Source organism: Falco biarmicus, chromosome 2 (assembly GCF_023638135.1).
Source record: "Falco biarmicus isolate bFalBia1 chromosome 2, bFalBia1.pri, whole genome shotgun sequence".
Lineage (NCBI taxonomy): Eukaryota > Metazoa > Chordata > Aves > Falconiformes > Falconidae > Falco > Falco biarmicus.
Window position 1 is genome coordinate 25,480,973 of NC_079289.1, and position 27,544 is coordinate 25,508,516.

At 42.0% G+C, this 27,544-nt stretch overlaps 1 protein-coding gene across 3 annotated transcripts in view; it reads right to left on the reverse strand.

Moving 5' to 3' along the window:
- Nucleotides 1–27,544, reverse strand: part of STARD13 (StAR related lipid transfer domain containing 13) — a 295,778-nt gene that overhangs the window by 96,281 nt on the left and 171,953 nt on the right. The window contains exon 1 of one of the 3 annotated variants that reach the window (XM_056327535.1): nt 21,374–21,774. The exons of the other annotated variants lie outside the window; for them this stretch is intronic. Coding sequence (XP_056183510.1) covers nt 21,374–21,542 — 169 coding nt within the window. The 5' untranslated portion in view covers nt 21,543–21,774. Of the gene's footprint in view, nt 1–21,373; nt 21,775–27,544 lie in introns of those variants that run through there. 3 annotated transcript variants of the gene reach the window in all.

Consider the following 27,544-nt stretch of genomic DNA (forward strand, 5'->3'; position numbering starts at 1 on the left):
CATCTGAGAAAAGTATTATTGCAGCATTTAGGGCTCAGATTAAGATAGTTGACATTGGCAAGTACATCTAACCCCACTCAGGAGGTTTGGCATTAAACAAATAGCATTCCACACTTGTTGAATGGGCCCTTGAACACTCCCCCCGCCAGACACACATTGTCCTACAAACAGCCTAGGTGGAGAAAGTCTGCACTTGAATCTGACAAGAAGCTTTGATCACACAAATTAGGCCAGGCTTTTATGTGGAGTTCCTGGCTCTGTAGATGGTGTGTTTGATGGCAGCGTCCCTGCTGGAGACTCCACTTCCATTATCACTCACTGCTTGATGCTCAGCTTACAAAGGCCACTGCACTTCCCAATCTTCTTGCCTATTCCACACCACTTAATGGCTACCAGAACACTTGAAATGCTGGTATTTTAATGCTTACTTACTTTTTAATCAAATGTTATGACCCAGAACTACACCAGTCTCTGACAGCTTAATTAAGAAGAGGCACAAACCTGTATCGAGGGTTTCTAGTCATATTTTAAGTCTCATACAGGAACACATAAGCAGTGTCAAAATAAGCAACTGCAACATCACTCAGCACTGCACTCCCCGCTATAGGGGTACTGAGCAGCTAGCGAGCAGTGATGAAGCTTGCACTTTCTTGGTGCATTCAAGGACACTGAGCACACTGACACTCAACAGCTTTGCAGGCACCACCATCTAGCTAGCCTTCAGTCAGTCAGATGTGCACTCTACCAATCAAACCAGTGATATGGTTTTCTTCTGGTTGCAATCATCCCAGGATGTGGTCCCACAAACAGCAGCAGGTAACTGCAAGTACTGGCACTGAAAAGGTAATTATTCTCTTCAGTGCAAAAGGAGAGACTCCATCTCCTCCAGCAGGTAAATGGCAGACCTCCTGGTCATGTCAGCATCATGCACATTGCCAGCAGATCCTCTCCTACCTGCTTCTGAGGTCACCTTACGTCTGCAATCCTTTGTATTGATGTGCTCCTCAAAGCAAACAAATAATGCCACCACCAGGCCAACTCGGCTAAACTAACTCTTCTTGAGGCAAATACTATCTTACGCACTAGTCATGTTCATCATCCCTGGGTCCCCCCTCAAATCCCCACAGGGACACTGCGTATTGACTTTTAGCACTAGGGCAGCCACTCATTAAAGCCACTATTTAAACCTGTCACAGTTTAGTGATGGCACCTAACTTCTGGGCTGGGATGACGTTCAAAACCTGCATCTGCACAGCTGCCTCTAGCTAACCTCAAGAGCCTTATGCAAAACTACTCGATGCATTCCTGGTTGTCTTAATCTCCATGACCATGTAATCCCCTCACTGGTGTACTCCCTCCGTGCCAGACATTCCTGTCTGCATGCAGCTGTGCCACGGGGATTGCAACAGGCAACAGCTGCCGCCCCGGCGGTCCTGTCAGTATTCGGCATTCATGATCTCACCATTGCTGTCTTGGGTCACAAGCTATTTTGTAATATTCCACAAATATCTCCCACACTATCTACACCGTGCTGCAAGAATGGCATAACCCATTGCAGAACAGTGCATCTTCACACGCCAGCTACACGCCTGGCCATAGCTACAACAGTCAGAAAGGAGAAGCACGCACAGCCAAAGGCCTTTTGATTACCATGTTACCCAAAACCTCAATGGGGACAGCCACAGTGCCCCACAATGAACTGCCACGCAATTTATTAAGGGGTCAAGCTGACAAGGTGCTAAGAGCCCCCTGGGATACACCTCCTGGAGTGCTGTCCTTGGGTGTCCACAGGGCAGAGCAGAGTCTCCTGCATGGGTCTGAGCTGGGACACGCACAGGTGGAACTGGCAATAAACCTTGCAGGAGAGCGGAAGAAACAGATGATTGATGGATGCCTTGTTGCTGGAGTGCTTCCAAAATTCTCATGTGCAAGGACAACAGAAGTGAAGGTTTCTTCTATAGATGTGTTTATCTTCTCTGTACATGTGGAAGATTATTCGGGGCATATTAAGCATATATGCTGTGTTTGTATAGATGAATCATGGCTTATTGTAAGTGTCTTAGAACATGTACAAGTTAGACTAGGATCCTTAATTCAGCCTACCTTCTGTGAGCTTTAATTCTGCATTTATTATTACAGTACCTGAATATCTAACATTATGGGATGTTGCACTCAAAAGTAAGACACAACAGTGTGGTTCACAAGCAGCCATACTCGTCTGGGTACAATCGCTTCTTGTACTGCTTCAGGGCAAGGGCATATGAACAAGCTACAGACCAGAAACCACACTTATCTAAAGCAAAAAGAACCAAGAATGCCTTGAATGAAGTCAATCACCCTAACCCTAGGAAATGAGGAATTTTTCCTGCTGCCTGTCTGGTAGTGTCCCTGTAGGACCAGGCTGCGGCTCAGAACAGCACATGGCCACCCAAAGGGGCGTTCAGAGGCTCACCTTGAGTCTCCCTCCGTCAGGGAAGCTCTATCAGTGCTGCCTTGCACCCTGTCCTGCTTTCCCAGCTGCCGAGGAATTTGTACTACAGCCTCCCCAAATGACACCAGCTTGGGAATCTGCAGACGAGTGTTCACCTCTCTGATTTGTAAATGTGCAGCAAAATAGGCTCCCAAATATAAAACTGCATATTTTTAGCTACAGCGGATATATAATGAAAACATTCCAAATTGTGATTTTTTTTAAATGATCAGCTCACGGACATATTTCTATTTATTTTGTTTACAGACTAGGGAGGCAGGAGAAGCAGAAAAAACGGGTGAGAGGGACAATTACACATGCAAACTGTGCAACCAAATTAAAATTTGCACAACCACTGAAATAAAATGTAGATGAACTAAAAATAAATATGAAGATTTTGTTTAGACAGCTTCTTTTTATTGATCAGTGATCTTATGCCCGCTAGAGTTCTGTCAAACATGTAAAAGCACATTTTTAGCATACTTTGTAAGGAGATTTGGAAGAGGTAGCATGTGTGTAGTGTGATAAGGAAGGGGAAAATACCAAAATGAAAATGGCAGTTACAGAAAGTTATCTCTGTAGGCAGACGCAAAATATAGGGCCAAAATCTGTGTTGTTATTTCTTATGGTAAAGGGTGATAAGGCAAGAAAGTAAAACAAACAGAGGAGAAAAATAGGACTAGTAGAAAGACAAGCAATTAAATCAAAAGCTTAGACCTATTTTGAATCTCTGCATTTCCCAAATATGCTCAAGAGCACTATGATATTACTGGCACACTGCAACCTCCTACCGGCTGATTCACATGAGCTCCCAATATTTTTCTTTATGAATAATGCCAGGAGAATCTGGCTGTCCTCTGCCTAACACTGTGTGCTTTCCTTGCGCTGATCGCTCTTGAAATGTCAACTTTACATTTCCAATATCCCTGAAGAAATTCTTAATAAAAAGATACGATCTGCATTTCAGAATGAGACCTTTAAATCCTTTAGCCCTGTCAGTTTCTAGGGAACTTTTGTTAAGAATAAGAGACCCCTGTTTAATAACACCACTTCCCAATAGTAATCAAGAGAGTTGCAAACACCAGTGTACCACAGATAATAAAGGCATTACAATCCAGGTAAAGGAAACCAGGATTTTATTCTGGATTCTTGTACACAAATGCAGAACAAAAATCTTAAATATGTTCTGTGTATAACCTTGTTATGTTTTAATTTGATTTCCAGCTAAGATACTTTCAAATGTCTATTTAAAGTAATTCTGCTGAGTTATGAAGGACACATTAGAAATGTGCAAACAAATCCAATACAACAAGTTGCTTTTTTTGCCTCGGTCTACATCACTTGTGTAGCTACAGCCTTACTTTGCTTTTTATTCAATAATGCTGCTGATTGACATTAAAAGAGGCAGGCCTATCCCTTGCCACATGTTCTTACCACCTCCCCTCTAATAAAACCATACAAACAGAATCATTTATTTTCTTTTGGACAAATGATCTGATCCAAGTCATCCTGCAGTTGCACTTTTACCACACTCAGTTCAAGGGAGGCAAATGGCCAGGGACAAAACCACCCCTTTTGGCAAGGACGTGCATTTCAGCTGGATTACGTGTCCAGTGACACTGCCCAGCACAGGGGGCTGAGCAGCGAGTTGCTCACTTCTCCAAACCAGCACCCAGGTCACAGCCAATGCTGTGGGAACAAGCCCCAGCCCCTCCCGTGCTCACTCTGAGACTCAAACCCATTACTAATATTGCCGTTGGTACAAGAAGCTTGGTTGAGTTGTTTAATGGAGATAATTTTGGCTGTAGAATCATAGAAACATTTAGGTTGAAAAAGACCTTTGAGATCATCAAGTCCAAGTGTTAACCCAGGACTGCCAAGTCCACCACTAAAACATGCTTCTAAATATTACACATTTTTTTAACACCTCCAGGGATGGTGACTCAACCACCTCCCTGCACAGCCTGTTCCAATGCTTGACCATCCTTTCAGTGAAGATATTTTTCCTAATATCTAATCTAAACCTCCCCTGGCCCCTGGCCCATTTTGATGCCATTTCTTCTTGTCCTGTCGCTTGTTACCTGGAGAAGAGACCTACTCCCACCTGTCTGCATCCTCCTTTCAGGTGGTTTGTGCAGAGCAAGCCTGAGCCTCCTTTTCTCCAGCCTAAACACTCCCAGTTCCCTCAGCTGCTCCTCACAACACTTCTCCACACCCTTCACCAGCTTTGTTGCTCTTCTTTGGACCGGCTCCAGCACCTCAATGTCTTTCTATACTGAAACTGTAGTTTCAGTTCATTTATAAGATAGAGGTGTTACGTGCTGTAGTTCTTAAAAAAGGTCAGGGATTGCCCACAGGGTGCTCCATGCCAGCTGCCTGCCCCAGCCGGTACTGTCTTACTGTCGTGCAGAGATGTTACGCACCCATAAGCTGCCACATCTCTCACCTTGCTACTGCCATACCAGTATCTTTGCGAATTCCTTTGGAAGGAGTTGCAGGTGAAATACCCCAAGAAATAAATGGATTATTTTAGTGCTGGTCTGCCTTTTGTATGCTCTTCTATTCTGGAAAGGCAGTGTGAGCTGCTGTACTTGAACACATCATTGGGGAATCTGGAATTGTAACTCTGGCTTTGCTGCTCTGTTACAATCTACCCTCCATCAAGATCTCTGAGCTTTGCTGTGTTAATCTTCTGATCTTCAAATTGCAATAGCAGGTACAGATCCCACATTACAGAGCTGCTACCAGAGTTTTCAAAGGGTGCTGAACTCCTGTCACTTCTGCTTACCTCAAGGGCTTCAAATGGTCTGGGGAGGAAGGTCAGGGAGGTTCAAAATGACATCTTTAAAGTCATGCTTTACTTTGAAAACACAGGCACCATTTAAAATAAACAGTAAGCTTAATTACTTCTGCTAGACAGTGGGAACTGTTTCTAGTTTTTGATATCGTACAAAACATTCCAATTAAGAGGAGACTCTAGTACAGTTTTCTAGGTTTTCTAGATGCAGAAACACGGCAGACTCTTTATAACCTAAAGTCCTTCAGTCTTTTTTATGTCAAAATCCTTTAAGCCAGTACTTCAGAGCTTATTTATATATTTATTTATTTATGTATTTATTTATTTTATGAGTGGCTTACTTTATTATTAAAAACCATCAGTAATGAAAATTAATAAAACTAATTATCTGGCTAAACTAACTCCTCCAGACCAATTGCCCTGATCATAAAAAAGACATCTGTGATGGCCGTTTAAACGCTTGCTAGAAAGAATAAGTAATTTTTTATATGCATTTGTTACCTAGGATTTTTATTTTTCCTCTACTGATAGGAATTGGGGCAGAGAATATAAAAAAAGGCAGGTAACAATAACTAGATGCCTATTTTTAGCTCCAAATTCTTCTGTTTTCATAGGAATAAAAACCCGTGTAAATTCATTTTCTTACATGTACTTCCCTGCAGCAGACCTGCATGTACTTGCCCTCATTTACCTGAGTCATATTTGTAATCCTGGATATGAAATGGCAGTTTAAATACAGCTCTCCATTGCTGCTGGCAAGAATAAGACTCAGAAGCAAGAGTGAAAAACAAGCTCTGATTCAGCAGCCCTGGACATTTTTGGTGGATTCCTCTATCTCCTGCATTAGTGATGGCAGTGACCCACCTTGTGTGTCTCCTTACCCGTCCTTTGACTTATATTTGATCCCAGTTGTGGATTCTTCAGCTGCTCTTCTGGCATGGCCCCACCTGATGCTGTACATGGAAGTAAAGATACTGGGAAGGGTGGGAAGGGTGGAACAGACCTGCCGCTCCCCTGTTATCTCACCCTGTATCTCTCCTTTGCCCCGTATTTTCTTAAACTAATCTGCACGTCCTCAGGCTGGTATAAAACAATTTAATTGAAATAGCATCAACTCATTGGACTTGCCTGAATACACATCAAGAGCTTAGCAAGACAAATCACAACTAAACAAGGCTGCAGTCTTTTTTTTTTTTTTTTCTCTGTTTTCATCGTATTTTCCTATTTAAAGACTGCAGAGGAACTGCAGGTTTGTTTCATTCAATGAATTTCAGATACAAGACGGAGTACCCTACAGAACTGGAAGGTCTAGAGAGACTGACTTTGCTACATAGTGCTTTTGGCACAGATCTGTGAATTTGGAGGTCCTGGTTCAATTATCTGTACTGATGTATAGTTATTTCTATAAAAGCGAAAAGGACAAAAATTACAAGTGAGAAAGGTTTACCATTGCTTACGCCATAGGAATGTGGACAAGATCTTGAACTTGGGTCATCTGTAGACATGGGATTAAGTATACCATATCCAATGGGCTGTTCTCCGGTAGTTGTTAGGGAAGGAGACAGAACAAGCAGGCTTGTCTGACTTGGTCTCCCACAGCATCCTTATAGCCAAACCAGGTAAGTGAATGATAGGTAACATGGGTGACAACTAGCTGGACCACTAATCTCCTGGTTTGTGACCAGCAGCACAAAGTCCAGCTGGTGGTTTGTTACTAGCAGCATTCTTCAGGGATTCATACTGGACAGATAATGTTTAATGTCTTTAATTAATAGCCTGGATAATGGAATAAAGTACACTCTCAAGAAGTTTGTGGATGATATGCTGGAGGGCTACTCTTCAAAGTGACCTTGGCAGGCTGGAGAAAGTTTATCTGACAGGAGTCTCATACCATTCAACATAGCTAAATGTAAAGTCCTGGAGCTGGGATGGAGTAACCCTCTGCAACAAGGCAGGCTGGGGCTAACTGGACAGGGATGGCCCTTGCAGAAAAGAACTCCAGGGTCCTGTTGGACAACAAATCAGACATGAGTAGGCAGTGTGTCCTTGTGGCCAAGGAGACCACCCTCATACTGGGCTAATGTGTTAGAAAGGACATAGCCAGCAGATCAAGGCAAGTGATTGTTCTTCTCCAATCCACACCTGTGAGACTACTCTGCTCCATTTGGGGTTCCCCAGCACAAGAAAGTCATGGGCTTACCAGAGCAAGCCCTGCAGAGGGTCATCAAGATGGTCAGAGGGCTGAAGCACTTGACATAGGACGAAAGACTGTCAGAGCTGGGTTTGTTCAACCTGAAGAAAAAAAGGCTAAGGCTAGGAAAGCTTGCTGCTGGCTTCATCTACTTGACAGGAAAGTGAAGCCAGACTCTTTTTTGAGGTACACAGCTGTAGGATGAAAGGCAATGGGAACAAGTTGCAGCATTGTAAATCCAATTAGATACAAGGGAAGAGAAAATTCACCATTAGGATGGTCAAATATTGGCACCAGTTGCCCAGAGAAGTTTTGGAACTTGTGATATATCATATATATATATATACACACATATATACCTTGGAGATACTCAGAACTAAACCTGACAAAGACCTGAGCAAACTGATCTAGCTGTCCCTGCTCTGAGCAGTGGTTGGAACAGATGAACCTCCAATGTCTCAACCTAAATTATTCTGTGATTCTGTGAAGTCTTTGGTCTTGATGCCAGGGAGGTTCTTGTTCATTGAAGTTTTGGAGGTTTTAATAAGCTTCAGCAAAGCAGATTTGTTACCAAACCAGCTGTTGTGGTTTCTAAACACCAGAGTACAACCAGGTATATTTCCCACACTTTGTGATGCTACTGTGATGTTCCTGCACAGACTATTTTTTGCAAACTAGAGCTATTTTGTTTCAGCACAGTGCCTTTCTTTGCTGGGACCTGTCCAGGTATCTGAACTCTGGGTCTCAGAGACAGCAAATAAAAATGTCCTTTACACAGCTGGTGTGAAGACAGTATATAACCATATGCACACCACCTATTTTCTAAGAGTGAATGTTACCCAAGTCCTACTTAAAACTGTAACTTGAACTGTATTTTGCTAGACTGTAATTTGATTAAAGAACAGATTGGGTGAAAACTCAAGTCCAAAAGTCAATAATATTTTCAGTAAAATACAACTATGTGGAGTCTCATGTATTTTTAATCCTTATTGAAGAACTTAAAATGTCAAGAGTCCACTCCACTGAATGTAACATTTCCTTCCAGGTTAAGCTGCAGAATAGAAACTGTCAAATCTCAGTCAATCACTCAAGTCGACAAGAAAGGATCTGAAATTGCCTTGCTGCCAATGACCAAACAAAACATTTTACAGATTGCCTGATACCTTTTATACTTTGTCAGTGCAAAATTAAAGGATATCACAGGCAATATAAGGTAACAGAAAATCAAGTTAATCACAAATTTTCCAGTTTGGCAAAGATGCAGGCTCTAGACATATTGAAAAAGAATCTACCATACCTTTCCGTCTTTCTACAGAAAACTAAAGCATAAATGCTGCATATATTTCTTGGTGTCGCAGGTTCTGAAAAGTACATTAATGTCATTAAAAAAACAAACTCTGCTAAATTATGCAACAGACAAAATTGCAGCATCTGATCTGACAACAGTGAATGCCATAAAGATCTCCACTTCTGCTAAGAGAAGGGTGACATGTAAAAGATAAAGATTCCTGTTTAAACCAGCAAATTATTGTATCATTTTCATTTTGATAAAGTTGTAGTAATTGTTATTCAAAGGTAGAAAGTCAAATTTTACGTTTATACAAATGCTGAAACCCTATCAGGGAATTTGATTCTTTTTAATTAATTGTTTAAAAAGCACCATGGTTCAATATTTTAAATTCCTGTTGCATGCTATTTGCACCTCTTACATGAAACAGTTGGGGTTTTATGTAATTTTATTACAGCTTAAACAAAGACACGAACCTAAATTCAGTACCAATTACATCAGTAGTTAAGTATCTAACAAGAAATTATCATCACTATGAATCTATTTTACATTTTACAATGATTGTTTAAGACAGCTGAGCCTCATATGAACTGAAAGAGTATGTCAGCATATAGCAGCTGCTGATAATAACCAGCATGTGTTGGCAAGAGCTTTTTGTTTTCTGAAGATAATTAAAACTTGCTATAGTTTTCCAGCTGCTGTATAGTCAATAAGGAATAGTATTCAAAAATGGGTAGTGCATTTTTGATTCACTTTAAATTGATTGTGGCCATCTCTACTGAACATTCACCAAAGACAATTATTCTACGATTTCAGTTTTTCATATGTTTTCTACAAAACAAACTATATGGCAATAGTTTAGGCCAGAAAACTGTTAACAGTCAGCTTCAGGTGCTCAGGAGAAAGCAAGCATTGCAACGACACAAATGTTTTGCTGAAAAAGAAAACACCTGCACGCAACTACTTGCATCCTTATCTTTAAAAGTCTGTATAATCTGTATTCAGCTTGTATTTTAAAAGCTACAGCCTCTCTTTATTGGGACCAGCGGGTTTTGCAAAACTTTCTGCTCTCAGAATCAGTCAGCAGGCACCATGGAGCTATAAAAAGCTCTGCCAGCGTGGGGAGTAAATGACTCTGTAGAGCTACAATGAAAATGCCAGTAGTCTTATATTCATCCTCATTAAAGACTTAAGATGGGACACTTCCAGGACTTCAGACTATAGTCTTCCTCTAGTTCTCACATAACTTCATACATGGTGGCTGGTGAAGACCTTCTTCTTGTTTGCACAACAACTTTAGGCCTTATGCCCAATGAGAGTCCAACAGCAATGCAGCATTCTTCTTAAGCAAACTCTTCTATAGAAGTGGCCCAAAACACAACTTTCTAGAACAATGTGACCTCAGAGATCTGAGCCACTTCTGATTATCACATAATTACTTGGTTAAAGTCAAGTAAGCAAATGGTTTCTTGAGTAATATGTGTGTGCTTTGTTATGAAAAAATAACTGGTTTGAATCAAAGTCTCTGATGTCAGGGCACAACTAGTCCAAACCACCATTGTTGTCAAAGAAGCAGGAAACATTCACAAATCAGGCCTATGATAAAGTAACAACACACACTTTTTTCCATATCTTATGTTTTGCAGTCTGCTTTTTGCAGAGCCAGTCCAGACGAGGATGCCTTGAGCAATCCTGGCCAGTGGTCCTAGCTGGAGGTTACTAGAGAGCTAACGAACAAAGCTTTCTGGAGACCAGTGCCCTCAGTGTCAGAAAAAAGCAGAGCAGGATGGTGCAATGAGAGTTGGATGGGGCAGAAGTTTTAGTTTATATACTTTTTGAAATCTTAATTTCTATTTAAATCAGTTAAATGACTACAGAATTGTATTTGCCACACACCTGTAAGAGCTGACAGGATATTCTGCAGAAAGATGAGGGCAGATTGATGGGTCTGGTACTGAGCCGCACTCCCTATACTCTGGGCGGATGAGAAGATTCTGGGTCATTGCAAATTCTAGCAACACTGAACTGTTTTAAATCTTTGTATTTAAAGTGCCTAGTCCCTTCAGAAATCTAATTTTTAGACTTATAAAAGTATATAAATATATATACATATAGATAGATAGACAGACAGACAAAACCAGGAAAACTCTGGCTCCTCAGCTTCTACACCATATTCCAATCAGCCAACATGATCTTACTCTGCTCTCATGTGCGTCCACCTGATGTCTCACGTCCATGCACCTGAGCTCCATCCCCCAGCAAGCCTGGCTACCAGCAGTGATGGAGCCAGAGCAGTACTTCATGGGTGGGTTTTGGGACACCAGCTGAGCTCACAGCCATTCCCTGTGTGTCAGGAGTAGCCCCTGGGCTAGCAACTGTGGGAGGCAGCAGTGTACGACAGGCCTAATGGGAATGTAAGTGACACTTCCTCGCAGCTCTCGTTGCTGTTGGCTTTCTGTGAGCACCTGAGGTGTAATGTGGTTTGCACTCTCAAACTAAAAAACTAATCTGAGTAACGGAAAAGGTTTCCCTCTGATATCCCATTTTTCTCACCCAGCTTAACAACTCAGCTGTGGATGTTAGAAACCAGATTACAAGCACCAAAATGTGAATCATCTGCTTTATCAGTCTTAAAATAGACTTTCAGAACCTGATATTAGAGAGAATCAGTATTACTGAAAAAAAATTAATTTAGAATTATTTTAGCAACTGCAATTATTTCCTCTTAAACTTCAGAGGCCAGAACTAATGAATCGATCTTAAGATAAGAAGCCACTTGAAATAATAAGACTTTCAGCAAAAAACACTGCCATTATGCGCCAGGGAGCTGAAACGCTTATTATGCAGTTCAGTGAAAACTCAAAAGACACAAAGCATGGATATGACTGGCAGTAGTACCATCTAAAAATAGCTCCACATGAAAGAGAATTAAAATGTCACCGGAAATTTTTCCCTTCCTTCAGAAGCTGCTGGTGAATAGATCATTCTTGGTCTGAACAGACAAAACCTCGTGCCCCATGTGCAAGTGCAAGGGCACTCCATCGCTTCCCCCTGGTGCCCGCGGCCCCTCATTGAAGATGGCAGGGTGGCGAGCTGCTGGGGAGGAATGGCTGAACTATCCCAGAGAAGAACCGCAGCCATGCGTTTCCTTAGGCAGCACCACTCATGCAGTGTCTGAATAGCCATCAGTGGGGTGGAGACAGCTCTGGCTTTCGGCACGAAGCATTGGATGAAGACGTAACAAGCCCAGCCATGAACCAGCGCTGGTACTATTTGATCCAGGCTACATCACTCAGGCAGTGGTATGAAATGCAGCTTTTGCTGCAATGGCTCAGGTTTTGGCAGGGGTGTCTGGTCTAAAAAAATATAGAATCAGCAGTATGATTGATAAAGTGGTTTTGGACAAAGTATTCTGAATATCTCACCTTGCTAATTTGGAAGGGGCTTTTATAACAGATATAGTCTGATGATTGCTGAATTTAAAAGAAGAGAAACTCCACTTAATTCTGGATAAGACCTAGGCAGACCGCCATGCTTTTAACAAAGTGAAGCTGACAGAATGGCCGTTTCAAAAAGTCCTCGGAAATATAGATAAATATAGCTGTAAAAATGAAAAGAAAAAGGAAAAAAAAATTAATAGCCAAAGACTTAATGCCTCACCATCTGTGCCAAGCATTAACTTTTGGATTTTACATTATCTCCCTCAGATAAACGTTTGCAGGAAGAGAAAGCCGTTATCTCTGAAGTTACAAAATGATTAGATATTCAGATGCTGCCATCAGATGCAATTACAGACAAAATCTTAGATTCATCCCACAGAACATTTGAGTTTGCCAAATACATTACAAAAAAGCCACATTGTGTGGCTCTGAGAGTCCTGTCCTGTCCTGTCCAGACTCCCACTCCCATACCAACGGAGACTAGGAAAAACTAATCATTCTGCTGCTTCCTGAAGCTAAAAGTATGCAAAAGTGCCATGCCTTTCACACGAGTCCTACATTTGGGCCATCTCAGTGTTGACAAGAGACCCTTGTTCCTTCTCAAATCTAGAGTCATCTTACATCTTTTGGTCCCTTTTCAAATCTTAGGTCCTTTGGAAGGATGCTTGATGACGCTGCAGTTATTGGGATGATCAATATGATCTAATTATTTTGAGTTGTCTCTGCAGGTTCTGAGTTTACACAAATTTGGGATATTGATTTCACAAGAAGGTTAGGGTTGTGGTTAGCTAATGTGAACCGTCTGCTGCGCAGCATGAAATAATGAAAAAGACTTAAGTAGTCGGCTTTTTAACAGAATTTATTTCTGCATTTATGCAGGAATGGAAAGGCAGTTCATGATAGGATACATTTACTTTTGCATACCTCCTTCATTAATTTCAGGTATTAAAAATTGTATTACAGCAAGAATATTTTACTGTTTTGGAGGTAAATACTACAGAAACATTAATGTTAGATCTTTAGACCTGTGGAGCAAAGTGTCTCCTCATTTTGCATCTTCTGTGGCAGAGGCAAGAGTGGTTACATTCACACTGCTAAATGAAAGACAGCCTGATTCTTGGGTTTTGGTCAAGTGGCATCACTCACCTCATGCCTGCACTACCTAGGACTAGTCCTCTTTCCCATAAAACTGCTCTGGGTTGAGCTAGCTGGAGAAGGCCAAAACAGAGCCAGCGAGTCACCTGCTCAGCAGAGTAGGGGGTTCTCCAGCTCACCTCCCATCCCTTTTACTTAGCAGTACAGACATGCCCACTCAGAGTCAGAGGGACACTTTACTGCCATAAGGCTAGTACCAACACAGGAACATGATGTGTTAACACCTGACATCTGCAAGGAGGAGCTTCTGGATAATGTCGATAATGCACATTGAAGTAGTGGCCCAAAGGATGCACGTTTAAGGAAGGGGAAAGAGTTGCAGAGATCTAGAGAAAAACCACAGGGTTCAGCACGTGGTGGGAGGTTTGCAGAAGCAGCAGCTCCCTTGTAGAGAAGTGTTAGAGAGGTGTTGCTGTAGCATCACCCTCGCTTCTGGACACATTTGGCATTAAAAGCTGTACTGCAGCCTTTAAGGAAATGCCTTTCCTTAATGAAAGGGTGTCACATTTTCCTGCAAATGTGATTTCAAGAAGGAAGCTGAGAAATCTCCCAGAAAATGGCAGGTCTGGGGCGGGGGGGGGGGGGGGGGGGGGCGGGGGGCGGGGGGCACGGGATGCTGGCAGGTGCATGTTTGTGACTAAAAAAGATAAAAGCTAGAATTAAATTAGAGATTCCACTTCAAACTTGCCACTTTTTTCCATACTCCTAAACCACTGAAGTCATAGAGAATTAGAAATAAGCATGGCACAATCAATAAAATAAACAAACCATGAAAGACGCTAGTTAACACATTAAGAGGGAAAAAAGTCAGATACCCTTCAAGGCCATTAGGTCTAAATGAAAGCGATAACAATACATATGTACAGATTTTGCTTCCAAATCCTGAAAACTTCGCTCACACAGATCCCCCTCCAACCACAATCCTATTAAAAAGGAACACAACTATTGCTAAAGGCCTGTAATACTTAGTTCATTAAAACAATACCAGCTGACATTATTGGAATTTATTGTTTTGCTCCTTTAGTACAGAGGAAGATTCATCTGACTAAGTTGCAGGGCTGAGCCCTTCTTTGGCAAAGGATTTCAAGTGGAAAGCAAAACGTCTGGTATTTTCCAGCAAGGCAGCTTCCCTGGCTGGCAGATGGTATTTACTTAAGATGTACCGTGCAGCCCATATTTTAAACAAAGTTATTTCACCGAGTTCACCTAACATCATGAAGACAGAAACTTTTGCTCATCTGCGAGTATGTGTTTGTCAAAACCCCATGCAGTTTGAAGTGCTATGGAGTGATTTTCTTCTCCTGGCAGAATTAACCTCCTCAGTCCTGTAACAGATGAAAGACGAAAAGCCACAAAATGTTTTCAGACTGAGTCAACGCACATCCTTTTCAGCTAAGCCATAATGCTCCCAAGTTCTCTAAATCATGTCTGCTCTTCAATAGCTTCTAAATAGTTCAGGTCAAGGTGCTCAAGCCCTCCTCTCCCCCACTAAGTGATGGTGTACAATTAGCGTTGTGATGATTTTCTCTAGTTAGCTCAGCTAACCTGTTGCATTGAACCTGAACAAGGAAACTCAACAGGTTTTTAAGCAAAAAGTACAACACGTGAGAATTTTACGAGGCATGAAGATGAGAGTTTACTGACTTGCCCACATTCAAATACCTGTAAAGTAAGTATAAATAAGAAATGACACAACTAGTATCTACTGGATCAAGCCCACGGGCCATAGAATTCAGCGTTTTACCCTCAAAAGTGGCTATCACAAGGTGTAACAAACACAAGTACAGACAATTGTTTACTAACCGAATAGCCTAACTACAAGGGACCTGTTTTCTCCATCCCTTCCATTAGAGCTTAGGCACTAATCTAAATATATGTGATGCCCTGTATGAAACACCTCAATTTAGAACTTATGGTTTACGTCCAACTAAAAGTCTGAGAATATTGTATGATAGGAGTAAAATAACAACAATGACTATGGCTAAGATGCTATTGCATTTGAATCAAAACAACAAAAAAAGTCCATAAGGATCTGTTGCGTAGAGAGAAAAACAGTATTTGTCTGGAATCTAAAATTGCAGATCTTTTTAATTAACACTTATGGTGCTCATGGTACAAATACTGCACTTTATTTTCAGGGATTTATGTATAAATACAGACATGAGTCTCACAGTAACAAGTGCCATGTACAGATTCTCTTAATCTATTTTTGTGAGTAATTTCTATTTTATTTCTGTTATGTAGCATTTTATTAAACTAAAAAACCCCAATTACTATTGTAATGATTCATGTATTGAGCCTACATCTTGCATCTATTGGCTTCAATGTGTTTTAACATTACTGGCTTGTAATTGTAATTTTACAAAAGAGTTAATGTGAAAATTAAAAATCTCCTCAGTGATCAATACAAAGATACATAGCATAGCTTTTCATTTCACCACAAACAATTTCAAAACAAAAATGTCTCAAGTTAAGATTTCACCTTGGCTGAAATCCTGCTTTCAGTGAAATTGAGAGCATAAGTCCCGTAACTAAAGAGAAGAGCCAACATTTACTTCCCAGTGTCCACCCTGCACGTCAGCAGAACTGTCTCTGACACTCAGTGGCTGTGAAGTGATAAGGCCAGAAGGAACCACTATCATCATTGAGTCTGATCTCTGGTACCACACAGGTCACTTCTTGATACACACCACACAGGTATTTCTGGACAATTTCAGCATTTGAACCTCTTTGCCAGGTTTGCCCTAGTGAAAGTTTCTCCATTTCAAATGCCCTGTTGTCTATGAAGCTTTCATTAGCTGGACGGCAATCTTTCATTCTACTATTTAATTTTTAATTTTTTTTGTATAAGCACACCTCAGGGCACTCTGAGTTTATAAATACCCCTCAGGACATTCACAGGGTTTTGTGCAAACGTTTCACACAAATACTTCAACAATTTCAGAGTACAAGCTTAGAAAAAAAAAATTTTTTTAAAGAAATCCTACAATTTAATTGAAAAACTCCAGTTTCTCTGAGTTTAGAGCTAAGGACTTGAGGAAAGATAATGTGTAAGGAAGAAAGGACGATGGTTAAGAAGCTTCACGTGATGTAGGGTCTCAGCTTCTAATGGATCTTCACCTACTGTAAGAAATAGTTTTCACAGACTTAGTCAAGACTTGATATTGTTTAACCAACGCAAAGATCCCTCTGCTGTGAGCACATGCCTGCCACACACATGTCTGATGCTGGAGAGGGTGACGGACCATGCCTCAGCTGAGGTCTGCGAGGCAACTCTGTAGCTGAGGATGCTCCCCCCAGGGCCCTGGGCCACTGCAGACCCATACCTGTCCTCTCTTGTGTGCCTGAGCCAGGGCACAGACACGGAGCCACGCAGAGGCACTGGGGGTTGAATGGGAACTACAAACTGCTACTGCCACGAGTTAACCCACAAGCTCAAGAGGCAATAAGTAGGTCACTGGCACTGGGCAGAGATGACCTAAGTGAAGGTGTTCACCAAGGCTGAATCTTGTTGGTTCATCTTTTAATTTGTGGGTTCAGATAATGAGGTTTAAAGATGTTTAGGTAAAGTGGCCAGCATCCAGAACATGGGAAATGCTACAGTCCAGGTTGCCTGAACAACCGTATTTTGTCCTCTTTGTATGTCTAAACAAAACCACAGTCTTTAATAACATAATTGCATCACACTTCCCATCTCCAGGGACGGACAGGTAATGCCATACCTGTGCGCGTATCCACAATGTGATCTGGGCTTTTTTTATTGCAGACTATGACTGCAATGTTTTCACTTACATGACTTCCAAGCTCTTTTTGAGTATGGGATTATATTACAGCTTCTTTTACATTAAGTTGAAATTTAAAGTCACCTAAAATGCACAGCTTTCTGCCAAGTCACTCGTGTTCTTCTGTAATGCTTTCCACAAACTGTACTCATGCTTAGAAAAGAGAAGAATTAAACATGTTGAACTAGCTCCAAAGGGAAGACTATAGACAGAAAGGTGCATTTGTTTGCACCTCTAATGCTCGTTCAAACCAGACAAATGCAGGTGACACAGAAAAAAATAGTACTCATTAAAGATCAAAATTGAACTTGCAACATATAAGAGTACAAAATATCTGCTGACTGTTGAACGCTGAGTTTGCCTTGAAAAGTTAAAGTTTGCTTTGAGGTCGCTCCATCGAACAATTTTTTTCAACTGCTCTTGCCTGTGGACATAAACTGAGACAAATCACAGAGCATTACTCACTGTGGGCAGGAATCTACTCACCGAGAACAGGAATTTGTCTTATTTGCATTTGCTTCTTCATACCATTTTCTTACTGAAAGTGCAGGCTAAGAATCAGATTCTACTGTGGATGAATGGGGACATTTCTTTACCAGCGATGCCTAGCTGTTCTGGGGCAGATGTTGATTTGTTCATCCTGGCTTATGCTCTTACTTTGTACTACACAGTCAACGATTTCAATGTAATGTTTTCAGCGTATGGCTTTAATTCTTCCTTACTTTTTATCTGCAGCGACTTTTTATATTTCCTATTCTGCACTGCATTTAGCCATGTACTGTGAAAGAAATAACAACTTTGTGACTCATGTAATATAAATTCTTGAAAGTCACCACCTTATTTATTTAAAGAGAACATGAGTAATCATTAATGAATTCTCATACAGTTACTGCATACACAGTTTGAATAAATACCTCAGACCAAGCATGCTACACCCTGTTCCTTTATGCTGAGGCATGTGTCCCCTTCAGCATGGAAACTAACGGGCTTATGGGGGAAAGGGAATCATCAAAAGATCACATTTTGAAAATACCTATTTAATATCAGACAGATAATTACTACACACATTCACAGGCCACCACATAATTTTGCCTCAAGGAGTCGGTGGTGTACATAAACCAAATATTTAGGACTTTCAAAGTATGATCTGATTAAAATAACAGTCTAGTTCCTTTCATTTCCCATGTGGTGGTTTTCTTTTTAGAAATTATTAAATGGCCTAATTCCTCTAATGATTCATTCAGTTTATTTTTAACTAACACCGAAGGAAAACACAAAGAAAAGCTTCTTCAGAAAGCGTGTTTTTAAAGGAGGAAATCAAGCTGTATTGCACAATATGATAAGGGCAATTTAGCATCGTTTAGAACAGTACATGTAGCTGATGACTGAACAGATAGCAGTATATGCAACACTGTATTACCCTGCATTAATGAACCAGGTTCCTATCCTGGAATGGAAGCCTTGACTGCTTTATACATTGTAAATTGGACGCACTGTGATTTTGCAAATAATTCCTTTCACTAAGGAAAAATATCCCCGATGTAAGAACTTCACCGTTTCCTACTGTGGGTCCCTGCAGTCTGAAATCCAGCAACTGAAAAATATCTGCACAAGAAGTACAGAGCAGGTATTCCAACAAGCCCCAAGGCAGCTTAGCACTTACTTAAACATGTGGCAGATCTGTTTTCAGCAAAGCAACCAATCAGGCAGGATTTACCATTCCAGCAATATTAAAATTCAGGATGGATGTTTTTCTAAACATATAATTCAAATGATTCAATTGGGGAGGTGCTAACACAAAAACTGGGGTAGCAGTGTTCAAACACATTGTCTTAATGGCCTTAAAATGTATGATTCAAGGACATACAAATTCAAGACTAAATAATTATTTGCACGCTTTACTCCACTGGGTGACTGAAAGCAACTTTTGCTTGTCATCTTGCATCCCCTGATTTACTTTTCAATGCATTCTTGATAAATCGCTCTGTGGCATTCCGCTAGTAACAAATCCCACTTGCCAATGGGGTAAAACTCACCTCTGATACCTCCATCCATATTACAGTACTCGTCCGATACCTTCTCGGAGAGGGGCTGGAACTGACTGCAGTATCCTCACACTGCTTACAGTGTAAACAAGGCAAGCACAGAGGGTGACATGCTGACCCAGCAAAAACTGGTGAAAGTCTTGTCAGTGACTGATGGGACTAGGGTTTTCATCCAGAGTGTAAACTGAAGGTTTCAGATTTAGTCACACTAGCTATATTGGTATTGCCAACTCAAAATTATTAGTCAATACTTGGGGCACTGCAGAGGAAATATGTCTTGCCTATGGCTTTGCACTAGATATGTGTATTCCTACATATGGCGCATACACAGACATCAGTGTCTATCTGCATACCTACTTTCATTATTGCTAATGAACTGACATCTAATTAACAGAAGACTCTGTCCCCAGTTTTCCATCAATACAAAAAGTGAAGAAAGATGCATAATACACAAATATTTCATATACTGAACCGTAACATGTATCACATCATCAAGGTGCTATACAAATATCTCCCACAGCTCTGTGCCGGACAGGTTGGAAAGCTGTGGCAGAGGAGCAGAGGCCATTCAACACAGACAGATCATCCATGCAACAAGCTGCAGGAAGAACAGTTACAACTCAGAAACTCCTCTGTGACCCACCACACAGCCTCTCATAAGCCTCAGCACTGCTGGGTGGCTTTGGCAGCCCTGGCTGTCCCAGACAGCTGATGGGTTATGGCTTACAAGAGGGAACGTTGAACAGCACCATGACAGGTACAGGAGGTGTGTTAATCCATCCCATCTGCAGCTGCTGCTTGAAAACTAAGTTAGTACTAGTACTACACCCAAAACATTTTCAAATAAACCTGGAGAGAAATAAATTACCCTTTCTTTCCATTCAATCCAGGCTGTACACTGAGTACACAGAATGACATAATATCCTTCCTGAAATCAGCGCAGCAGTGAGGACCAGTATCCTTCAAACACGACCAGTTCCTGAGACCGCATTGCAAACAACTGCAGTTTTCTAATTGCCACAGAAACTATCTTTTTCATCTTTTTAAAAAGCTGGCCAAAGAATTATGTATTGTTTTCTTTATAAATGCAATAAAAGCTTCATCACTATATCCCTGTACTTCTGCCAGAGTTTGACAGCCACAGATATAAAGAATCTTACTGGAAAGCAACACACAGAAATAGCCACTCCATTTAACCGCTGCTGGTCAGAAGCTCACACCAGTTTTTGTGATACTTGCCAGATATGACAGTAGATGTTGTTAACTCTATGCCTGCCCCTAGTTAGCAGAATCAAACATATTTTTGCAAGCTGTCAAGAAAGTGACTGTTGTCGTCAGAGATTTTAAATGTTTTTCATGACAAACACATGACATAGTCTTTTTCTACATGTAGGATCACATCAACTTTGGAAACTGATATACAGGTTATTATACAAAACTACGGTCAATACAAAACTATGTATTGATTTACTTTTTAATCTGTACACTTGGCTTTTATTATTTTATCTTTGCATTAACAATTCTGAAGATTATTTTAAACTGCACACACAGGCCAAATGATTTGTCCTGAGGCCAATCTGCATTTAGCTTTAGTACTGTAGAGATATATATTCAGAAAAACAAAATCAATATATCTGCAATGACTGTCTAGATGAACTGCATAAGCAGCTTCACAAAGCCAAGTCAGCAGTTATTTTTAAGGACATGTGACAAGTTTTCTAACCCTCTGACAGCCACACATGCTTGTTTCCAAAGAATATTATCCCAGCTGCCTTCTTCCAACAGCTCTGGACTTCTGCTCTTTTTTTTTTAACTGGATGATCATCTGTTCTCCCCCTCTGCTTTACCACGGGCAGGTTTTACCTGTAGCAATCCCGAACAAATGTACTGATGCCAGTAACTGCTCTGCCAGTCAGAAAAGACGAACTTCAGCACCAAAGCTACCACATAGTTTATGATTAAAAGACAATTTAGTTAAATAGCTAATCATGCACTAGTGTTTGTTTCTCAGTGTATGTGTGCCTGTGTAGAAACAGAAAGGTATGAATGACTATTTCAAACTCTGAGTCTAGCCAGATTAGTCCAGAACAGAGACAAGACAAGAGTCTGAAATATGAGGCATTAAAACCTGTTCTCATACGAAAGACGGGACCTGCAGACCCTGTGACAATGCCAGGCTAAGGAGGGCTTCTGCCATTAACTCACCTTGCTGAATTTTCGTCAGTAGCTGGTGACGGGCGAGAATCCTGCTCATCCTGTAGGGAGGGCGCCTGGCAGTTTGATCATATCGTAAGTACATCTCCTGGCCCTCAGATGACACCGAGTTTAGGTAGTAACAGCTAGTGCCTGATGTCCTGGGCACCTGCTTCAACATCTCTGCTCCTTTAAAATCGCTTCGCTCCGTCCCTCTCCGTTGTGGCTACTCCAGATTATAATCAGGGTAATGAAAGGAGGGAGGCAACAAGCCCTAGGGAGCTGAAAAGAGCAAGCGCTTTAAAAGAAAAAGGAGTGCCAAAAGCTACAACTCAGGATTCCTGCTTCTCCCACATGATCCGCACGGGCCAATCGCTCCGAGTCCAGCCCGTGGAAGCGCAGCCGGCCCCTGCACCGGGACAGCCGGCCCCTGCACCGGGACGGCCCCTGCACCGGGACAGCCGGCCCCTGCACCGGGACGGCCAGCCGGCCCCTGCACCGGGACGGCCCCTGCACCGGGACAGCCAGCCGGCCGCAGCCCCGGGAGGGCGAGCCTGCCCAGCACCCAGGGGCTGTCCCCGGCCGCTGCGGAAAGCAGGGAAGAAAAAGTTGAAGACACTCGGGAATGCCTGTTTTAGAGTATGCAGGGCTGCAGAAAGCCTTTTCCTCCTCAGCTCCACGCTGCCCAGCTCTCCACTCATCTCTGGAGAAGATGCCCTCCCTAGTTTTCTCAAAATCATACCCCTGTTTGCCAAGAGAAAGTCCGTTTACGGAAGGGCTGTCTGAATCCCCAAAACCGCACGGTACAACGAGCACTGGAACAAATGAAGCCCTTGGGATGAAAAAGAAATCAACAACGCCTAGCAGCAGGCACTGAGCAGTAAACAAAACCCAGGAGTCCCTAATATTAATGTTACCAAGAACTGGTCACAGCCTGCAAGAGAGGAAGGGGATGGAGAGAACTTTGTTCTTCAGATTCCTCCCCATAACATCTTTCAGTTCTTTTAACAGGCAGAGAGGCATCTGTTTTCATTCAGTCTTACCAACACTGAGTTTGCAAAACATGCCATTTCTTCAGTTAATGAAATGGAAGCAGAACACTGCCATTTTCAACAGCAAGTGGGAAGCCAATCTGAGTAAAAATATACTAAAAAGGCCCTCCTAGTACGCCTGTCAAACCATTTTCCATTACACTTGAAAATACTAATATTTTGGTTTAATATACCCCTAGCATGAGCTGATTTCTAAGGGAGCACAGCTCTTGCCAGGTAGTTTTGTGATCAAGACCGTTTCTGATAGGAGCGCCACTGGCTCACGGGAAGTCATTTCACAGCCCTGGAGATTAACTTCCCAAGCACAAACTGGCAATAGTGGGACTCAGAAGGCTCTGTGTCCTGTTCTCCGGCCTCGAGGCCAACAATATGTCATGACGCACCTTTGTATGACAGAGCTCTCCTCCCACCCTCAGCCTGGAGGTAGGTGGCTGCCCACCAGGGCAGGGCTGTGGAGTGGCGTTGCCTGGGACCTGCCTCAGTATAAAGGACAGGGTCAGGCAGCTTGCAAAGGTAGGCACCTAAATGTGAAGGGAAGAAAGGACAGTTGTCTCATTCACAATTATTCATTAAAATTTCACTCCATGCAAACTCCTTAGGGTAGATTTTTACTGCAATGCAATCTGTTCTCAGTACACCTCATGAATTTTATTCCTAATCAACGTGTGACTTTTCCAGTGCCATAAAATGGAGAAATATAATTCTGGGTACTAGAAATTTAAAATGAAAGCTCTAGACTGAAATCCTCCATTACCTGTTATTACCATCTACAGTACCCACAAGTCCTGTACTTGCTGGTTTTTGCTCCAGGTGTGGCTCTGTGGTCTTCCCTGAGACTCCCATCAGGGACTTCAAACTCAAGACGAAAGAGGTGGCACCACTACCATCTATACTCCCAAACAGGGCTGGTTGCTGGCAGCCAGGGAGTGGGAGCAACCAGTCTCCCCTGTGCCTTGCTGTGCAAAGTGGAGAGGCAGGATTCCTGCGCAGGTGCATGGGGAGAGAGCCTGAGCAGCCAGGACGGGATGGTTTCCATCCCCACCCCAGCTTGCCGAGTCAGTGTGTCAGTCACTCAGCTGCTGTCTTTTGAAGAATAAATATCCCAGAGACTCCCCAGTGTCAATGATGTGCACGGTATTTATCCAAAGAGACATTACCACCATACAGAGAAATTCTTATTTGATTAATCTACAGTCCTTTGATCTAATTCTACTTATAAAATGCTACTGCTAGTGGAAAAAGCAATTATTAACATTTCATAGCACTCTGTTTAAATTTTCATAGGGATTTCTTTTTCTGTTGGAAAATGCATTGACTTTTTCAGCTAATGGGATTCTGCATTCTTCCTTGCAGTATTTCCAAAGACCAGGAGGCAGTTTGATAGAAATGTAATGTTTCAAAAGCCAGCCCAAAGAAACAAAAATCAAAGCAAGAGCCCAGGTAAGGTATTGACTAGGGAACAAGTCCATTAACGGCTCAACAAGCTCAGTTATATGCTTGTAACAGATAGCAAAGCACCAGCTCCAGTGCCCCCGTGGCTGCCCATCTTTCCCACATCCCAAGTGACCGGGCAGAGCTGCCCTCCCAGCTCCCCCAGCAGCACATCTCAGCAGTCACAAAGGGCAGCACGAGGAGCCTCTCTGCACGGCAATGACTTTCCCTTCCTCCCGGACACAAGGGTCCAAGCACAACTTGAGAGCCGGAGGGCTGCTCCAGGCTCAGTGCTGCCGAGTGCTGCCGCTGCTGAGGCTGAATTCTTTGGCTCCAGTCCATCACTTGCATAGTAGTCAAATAAAACAAGAAACAACAAGAGTTAGCTGGTCTAGCGGTGCTTGTTTGAAAGCTCCTGTGCTTGAAATTGTGCATGGTGGAGGAAAGAAGTAGTCCTTAGTGCATACTTTTAAAATTACTGTCTCCTTGTTTGGTGACTGCCTTGACACTCACTGTTTTTTTTCAAAGATGCGTCATTCCAATGAGTAAACCCCTTTGGCCGTCAATCTTTCAGACAAAAACTACTACGGAACCCTAAGCTGTTATATAAGAGTGCTAATTAGTATTTTGGTCTCAGTCTACAGACTGTTTTTGGAAGAGTTAATATACCAACACTGAACTTTATGCTAATACATCTCATAAAAGCATTTCAAAATAAAAGCTTCCCCGTGCATTTCACAAAGGCTGCAGGGGAGCTCCACCACACACCTGAACTCGCTGCCCATTGTGACAGCAGCACAGCCCATGAAATGGAAACCCAGCCCCACGTTCCCGTGTTGCAACTGATCCACGCAGGAATGGAGATTCCTTCATAAAACCACAGCTGGAATCCGTGATTGTTTTTATCTGGATCAGAAATGTCCATACTTACATCTGTAGTCTAATACCTACATGTCACATCTAACATGACAATCGGTCATTTGACAGATACTGAAATTTTCTGGAAGATCAGGAATCTTTGCTTAAAGCTTATTAATACAGCACAGCACTACCGACAACTGCACGGTATTAGTGGAACTGACAAAGTCAGCTCAAGGATGTATACTTTTCCCTGTATGCATTCATAGGCAGAACTGCAACACTTCATTTTCTGATCATTGATTTTTATGTCTCTTTGCCACCTTATCTCCCTGAAATTGCATGTGGTGTGAGAAAGAAAGAGTAAACTATTTGCAGGGAAAAAACTCCCCAGGTCTACACATATATGCCAAAGTATTACAAGCGTTACTTGAGATTTTCCATTTCACTAACAGTGGGGTGCTGTAGCTGGAGAGAATGGTGTGATGTACTCTAGAAATGCTAAAATAGATACCTGATAACAAATTATCCACTTATGACCGGCTTTTCTGAGCAAAACAGTGTGAGTTTCTACACACCACCTTGACCTTAGGGTATTACTCACACAGACATGAGGCAACGGTATAGGCAGTGGGGTAGTTGAGGGTAAATTGAGATGAACTGCACTTTCCCACTTGTATTCCCATATATATATACATAACAGGGCTGCCTGCTCACATCTTATAATGCACCCCCCCTAATTAACTGTGAGATAGCTCCATGATGTTGTACCTGGCACAGAGTTCTTTGGGCTTGGATTGAACCTGCAGTTCTCACACAGTAATCAGGCACTTGATCTTCCTGCAGTGACCTGTTTCCCTTTTATTGTTACTTGCACTTATCTCGTTATATCACATCCAAAATTAAATGGCAACTTGATGGCTTCTCTTCATTTGAAAACACTGGTCCTATGAGAACGACACAGCTTCCCAACCACTAAAGGAGCACAGTTGTTATTAACATTAGTGACATGTAGTTAGAAGAAGCCGGAAACTCTTGCTTCCAAGTCACAGAAGAAAAAAAATCAGGCAAGTGCTTTTAACTTCTTGATCTCTGGATTCCATTCTATAATTATGCAGGTATAAGAATAGTTCAGGATTTCTTGGATTATGGCCAAACTCCAATATCCTACATATGCAATATATCCCATATTGGATATTGGAGTCCCATCCACATATCTTATCCTTGTCCTACCTACACATCTTGTATTTCTTACCTATATCTGCCTTTACAGATGGCTGCACAGCAGCTCGTGTTAACAGTAAGCAATTCCCCCTTTCTCAAATTCAGGAAGAGAAAAAAGTCATATGCGGGGAACCCAAAGCTGTGTTTATGACAGGGCTTTCACGTCATGTGTTTTGAATTCTATCTCTGGGACCAGGCCTTTTCAAAACAAAGGTTCATTGCTTGCTGTTTAGGAAAAATATTTTATGTTTGAACAAAACATTTGTTTGAGAGCTGAGCTGGGATTACTACAGGCTGCAAACTCATTTATACAGAGCATGAAACAGCAGGGTCTTCAGAGCAGCCAGAAATGCTTCCCTTCAGCTCAGTTGCACTTTTACTGTCTTCCTGAGGCTGTGCCGGGGCGTAGAGGCTCTGCTTCTCATCTGGGGCTGCCAGGAATTGGACTGGGGCAAAAGAACAGTTTATGCGAGATTTAGGCATTGCTGGGAAGTGAGATGGAGATGGCCAATAGCTGCACGGCGTTACAACAGAGGATCGTTTCACTGGAAAGCCTGATACTGACGTGTTTTAGAGGCAAGTCAGCTGCTATGTCAACTGTCTGATAGTGAGATTTTAAAATTAATATTGCTAAGCGAGGCTTCTTCTTATGCACGAAAGGCAGGCTTATAGATGCCCTTTATCTTCAAACTAGAAAAGGCTTCTGAATATACATTACACCCTTTCCCTCTGTTCTAGTGCCCCCATTCCAGCACCAGAGGACTATCCGTTTGCATTTTAAGACCCAAATATTCAGTGGATAGTACTGATAAAAAATGTTCCTCCTGACTGCAAAAGCACTAGTTACCTGGCCAAACCACAGAAGGCAGCTCTAATACAAGCAGAGGATCAGAAATTATATGCAGGCTCCATACAACAGTAGTGCGTTTTTGGGCATGAAGAATGGCAGGGAGAAAAGGGAGGTAACTGCCCCACCAGCCATTCGGGCAAACTTACAGAAATGACACATGCAAAAAGTGACAATGAGGGTCATGGCAAGAAAGCTGAAGTGATTCTTCTCATCAGGTCTCCCATAGAGGAGCTCAGGGATGTTAAATCAACAAAATGAATAGTAACAGCTTTGAAAAAGGCTCCTCCAAGATCCTCTACCAAGAGATGACTAAGAAGCTCAGCTATCAGGAATAAAAAGGAAAAGGCCACTTGTAGCTTAATGGCTTCTTAAAGGCAGGAAACAAAAGTAGTAATAAATATTCTATGTTCACAATGAGGTGGGGTTCCTGGTGGACTCCCGCGGAGATTAGCACTGGAACCTGTTTTGCCCACTATCTGTACATGATTTTTATCAAGGGACTGAGTAGTGAGGTGGCAAAATGTAATGACAATACTAAATTGGTCTGGCAGTCAAAATAGAAATTGGTTGGAAATATTGAAGATTCTTACAATATTGATTGAGAAGGCATTAAAACTAGCTTTTGAGCACTGATAAATGCACCAGAGAATAAACACCCTAGAGGTACACAGTGCATAGTGATGAGATTTAATGGAGCTATTATCACTGAGGAAACAGATCTTGGATAGGTTTATGAAAATCCAATACAAGTGTTCAGTAGGAACAAAA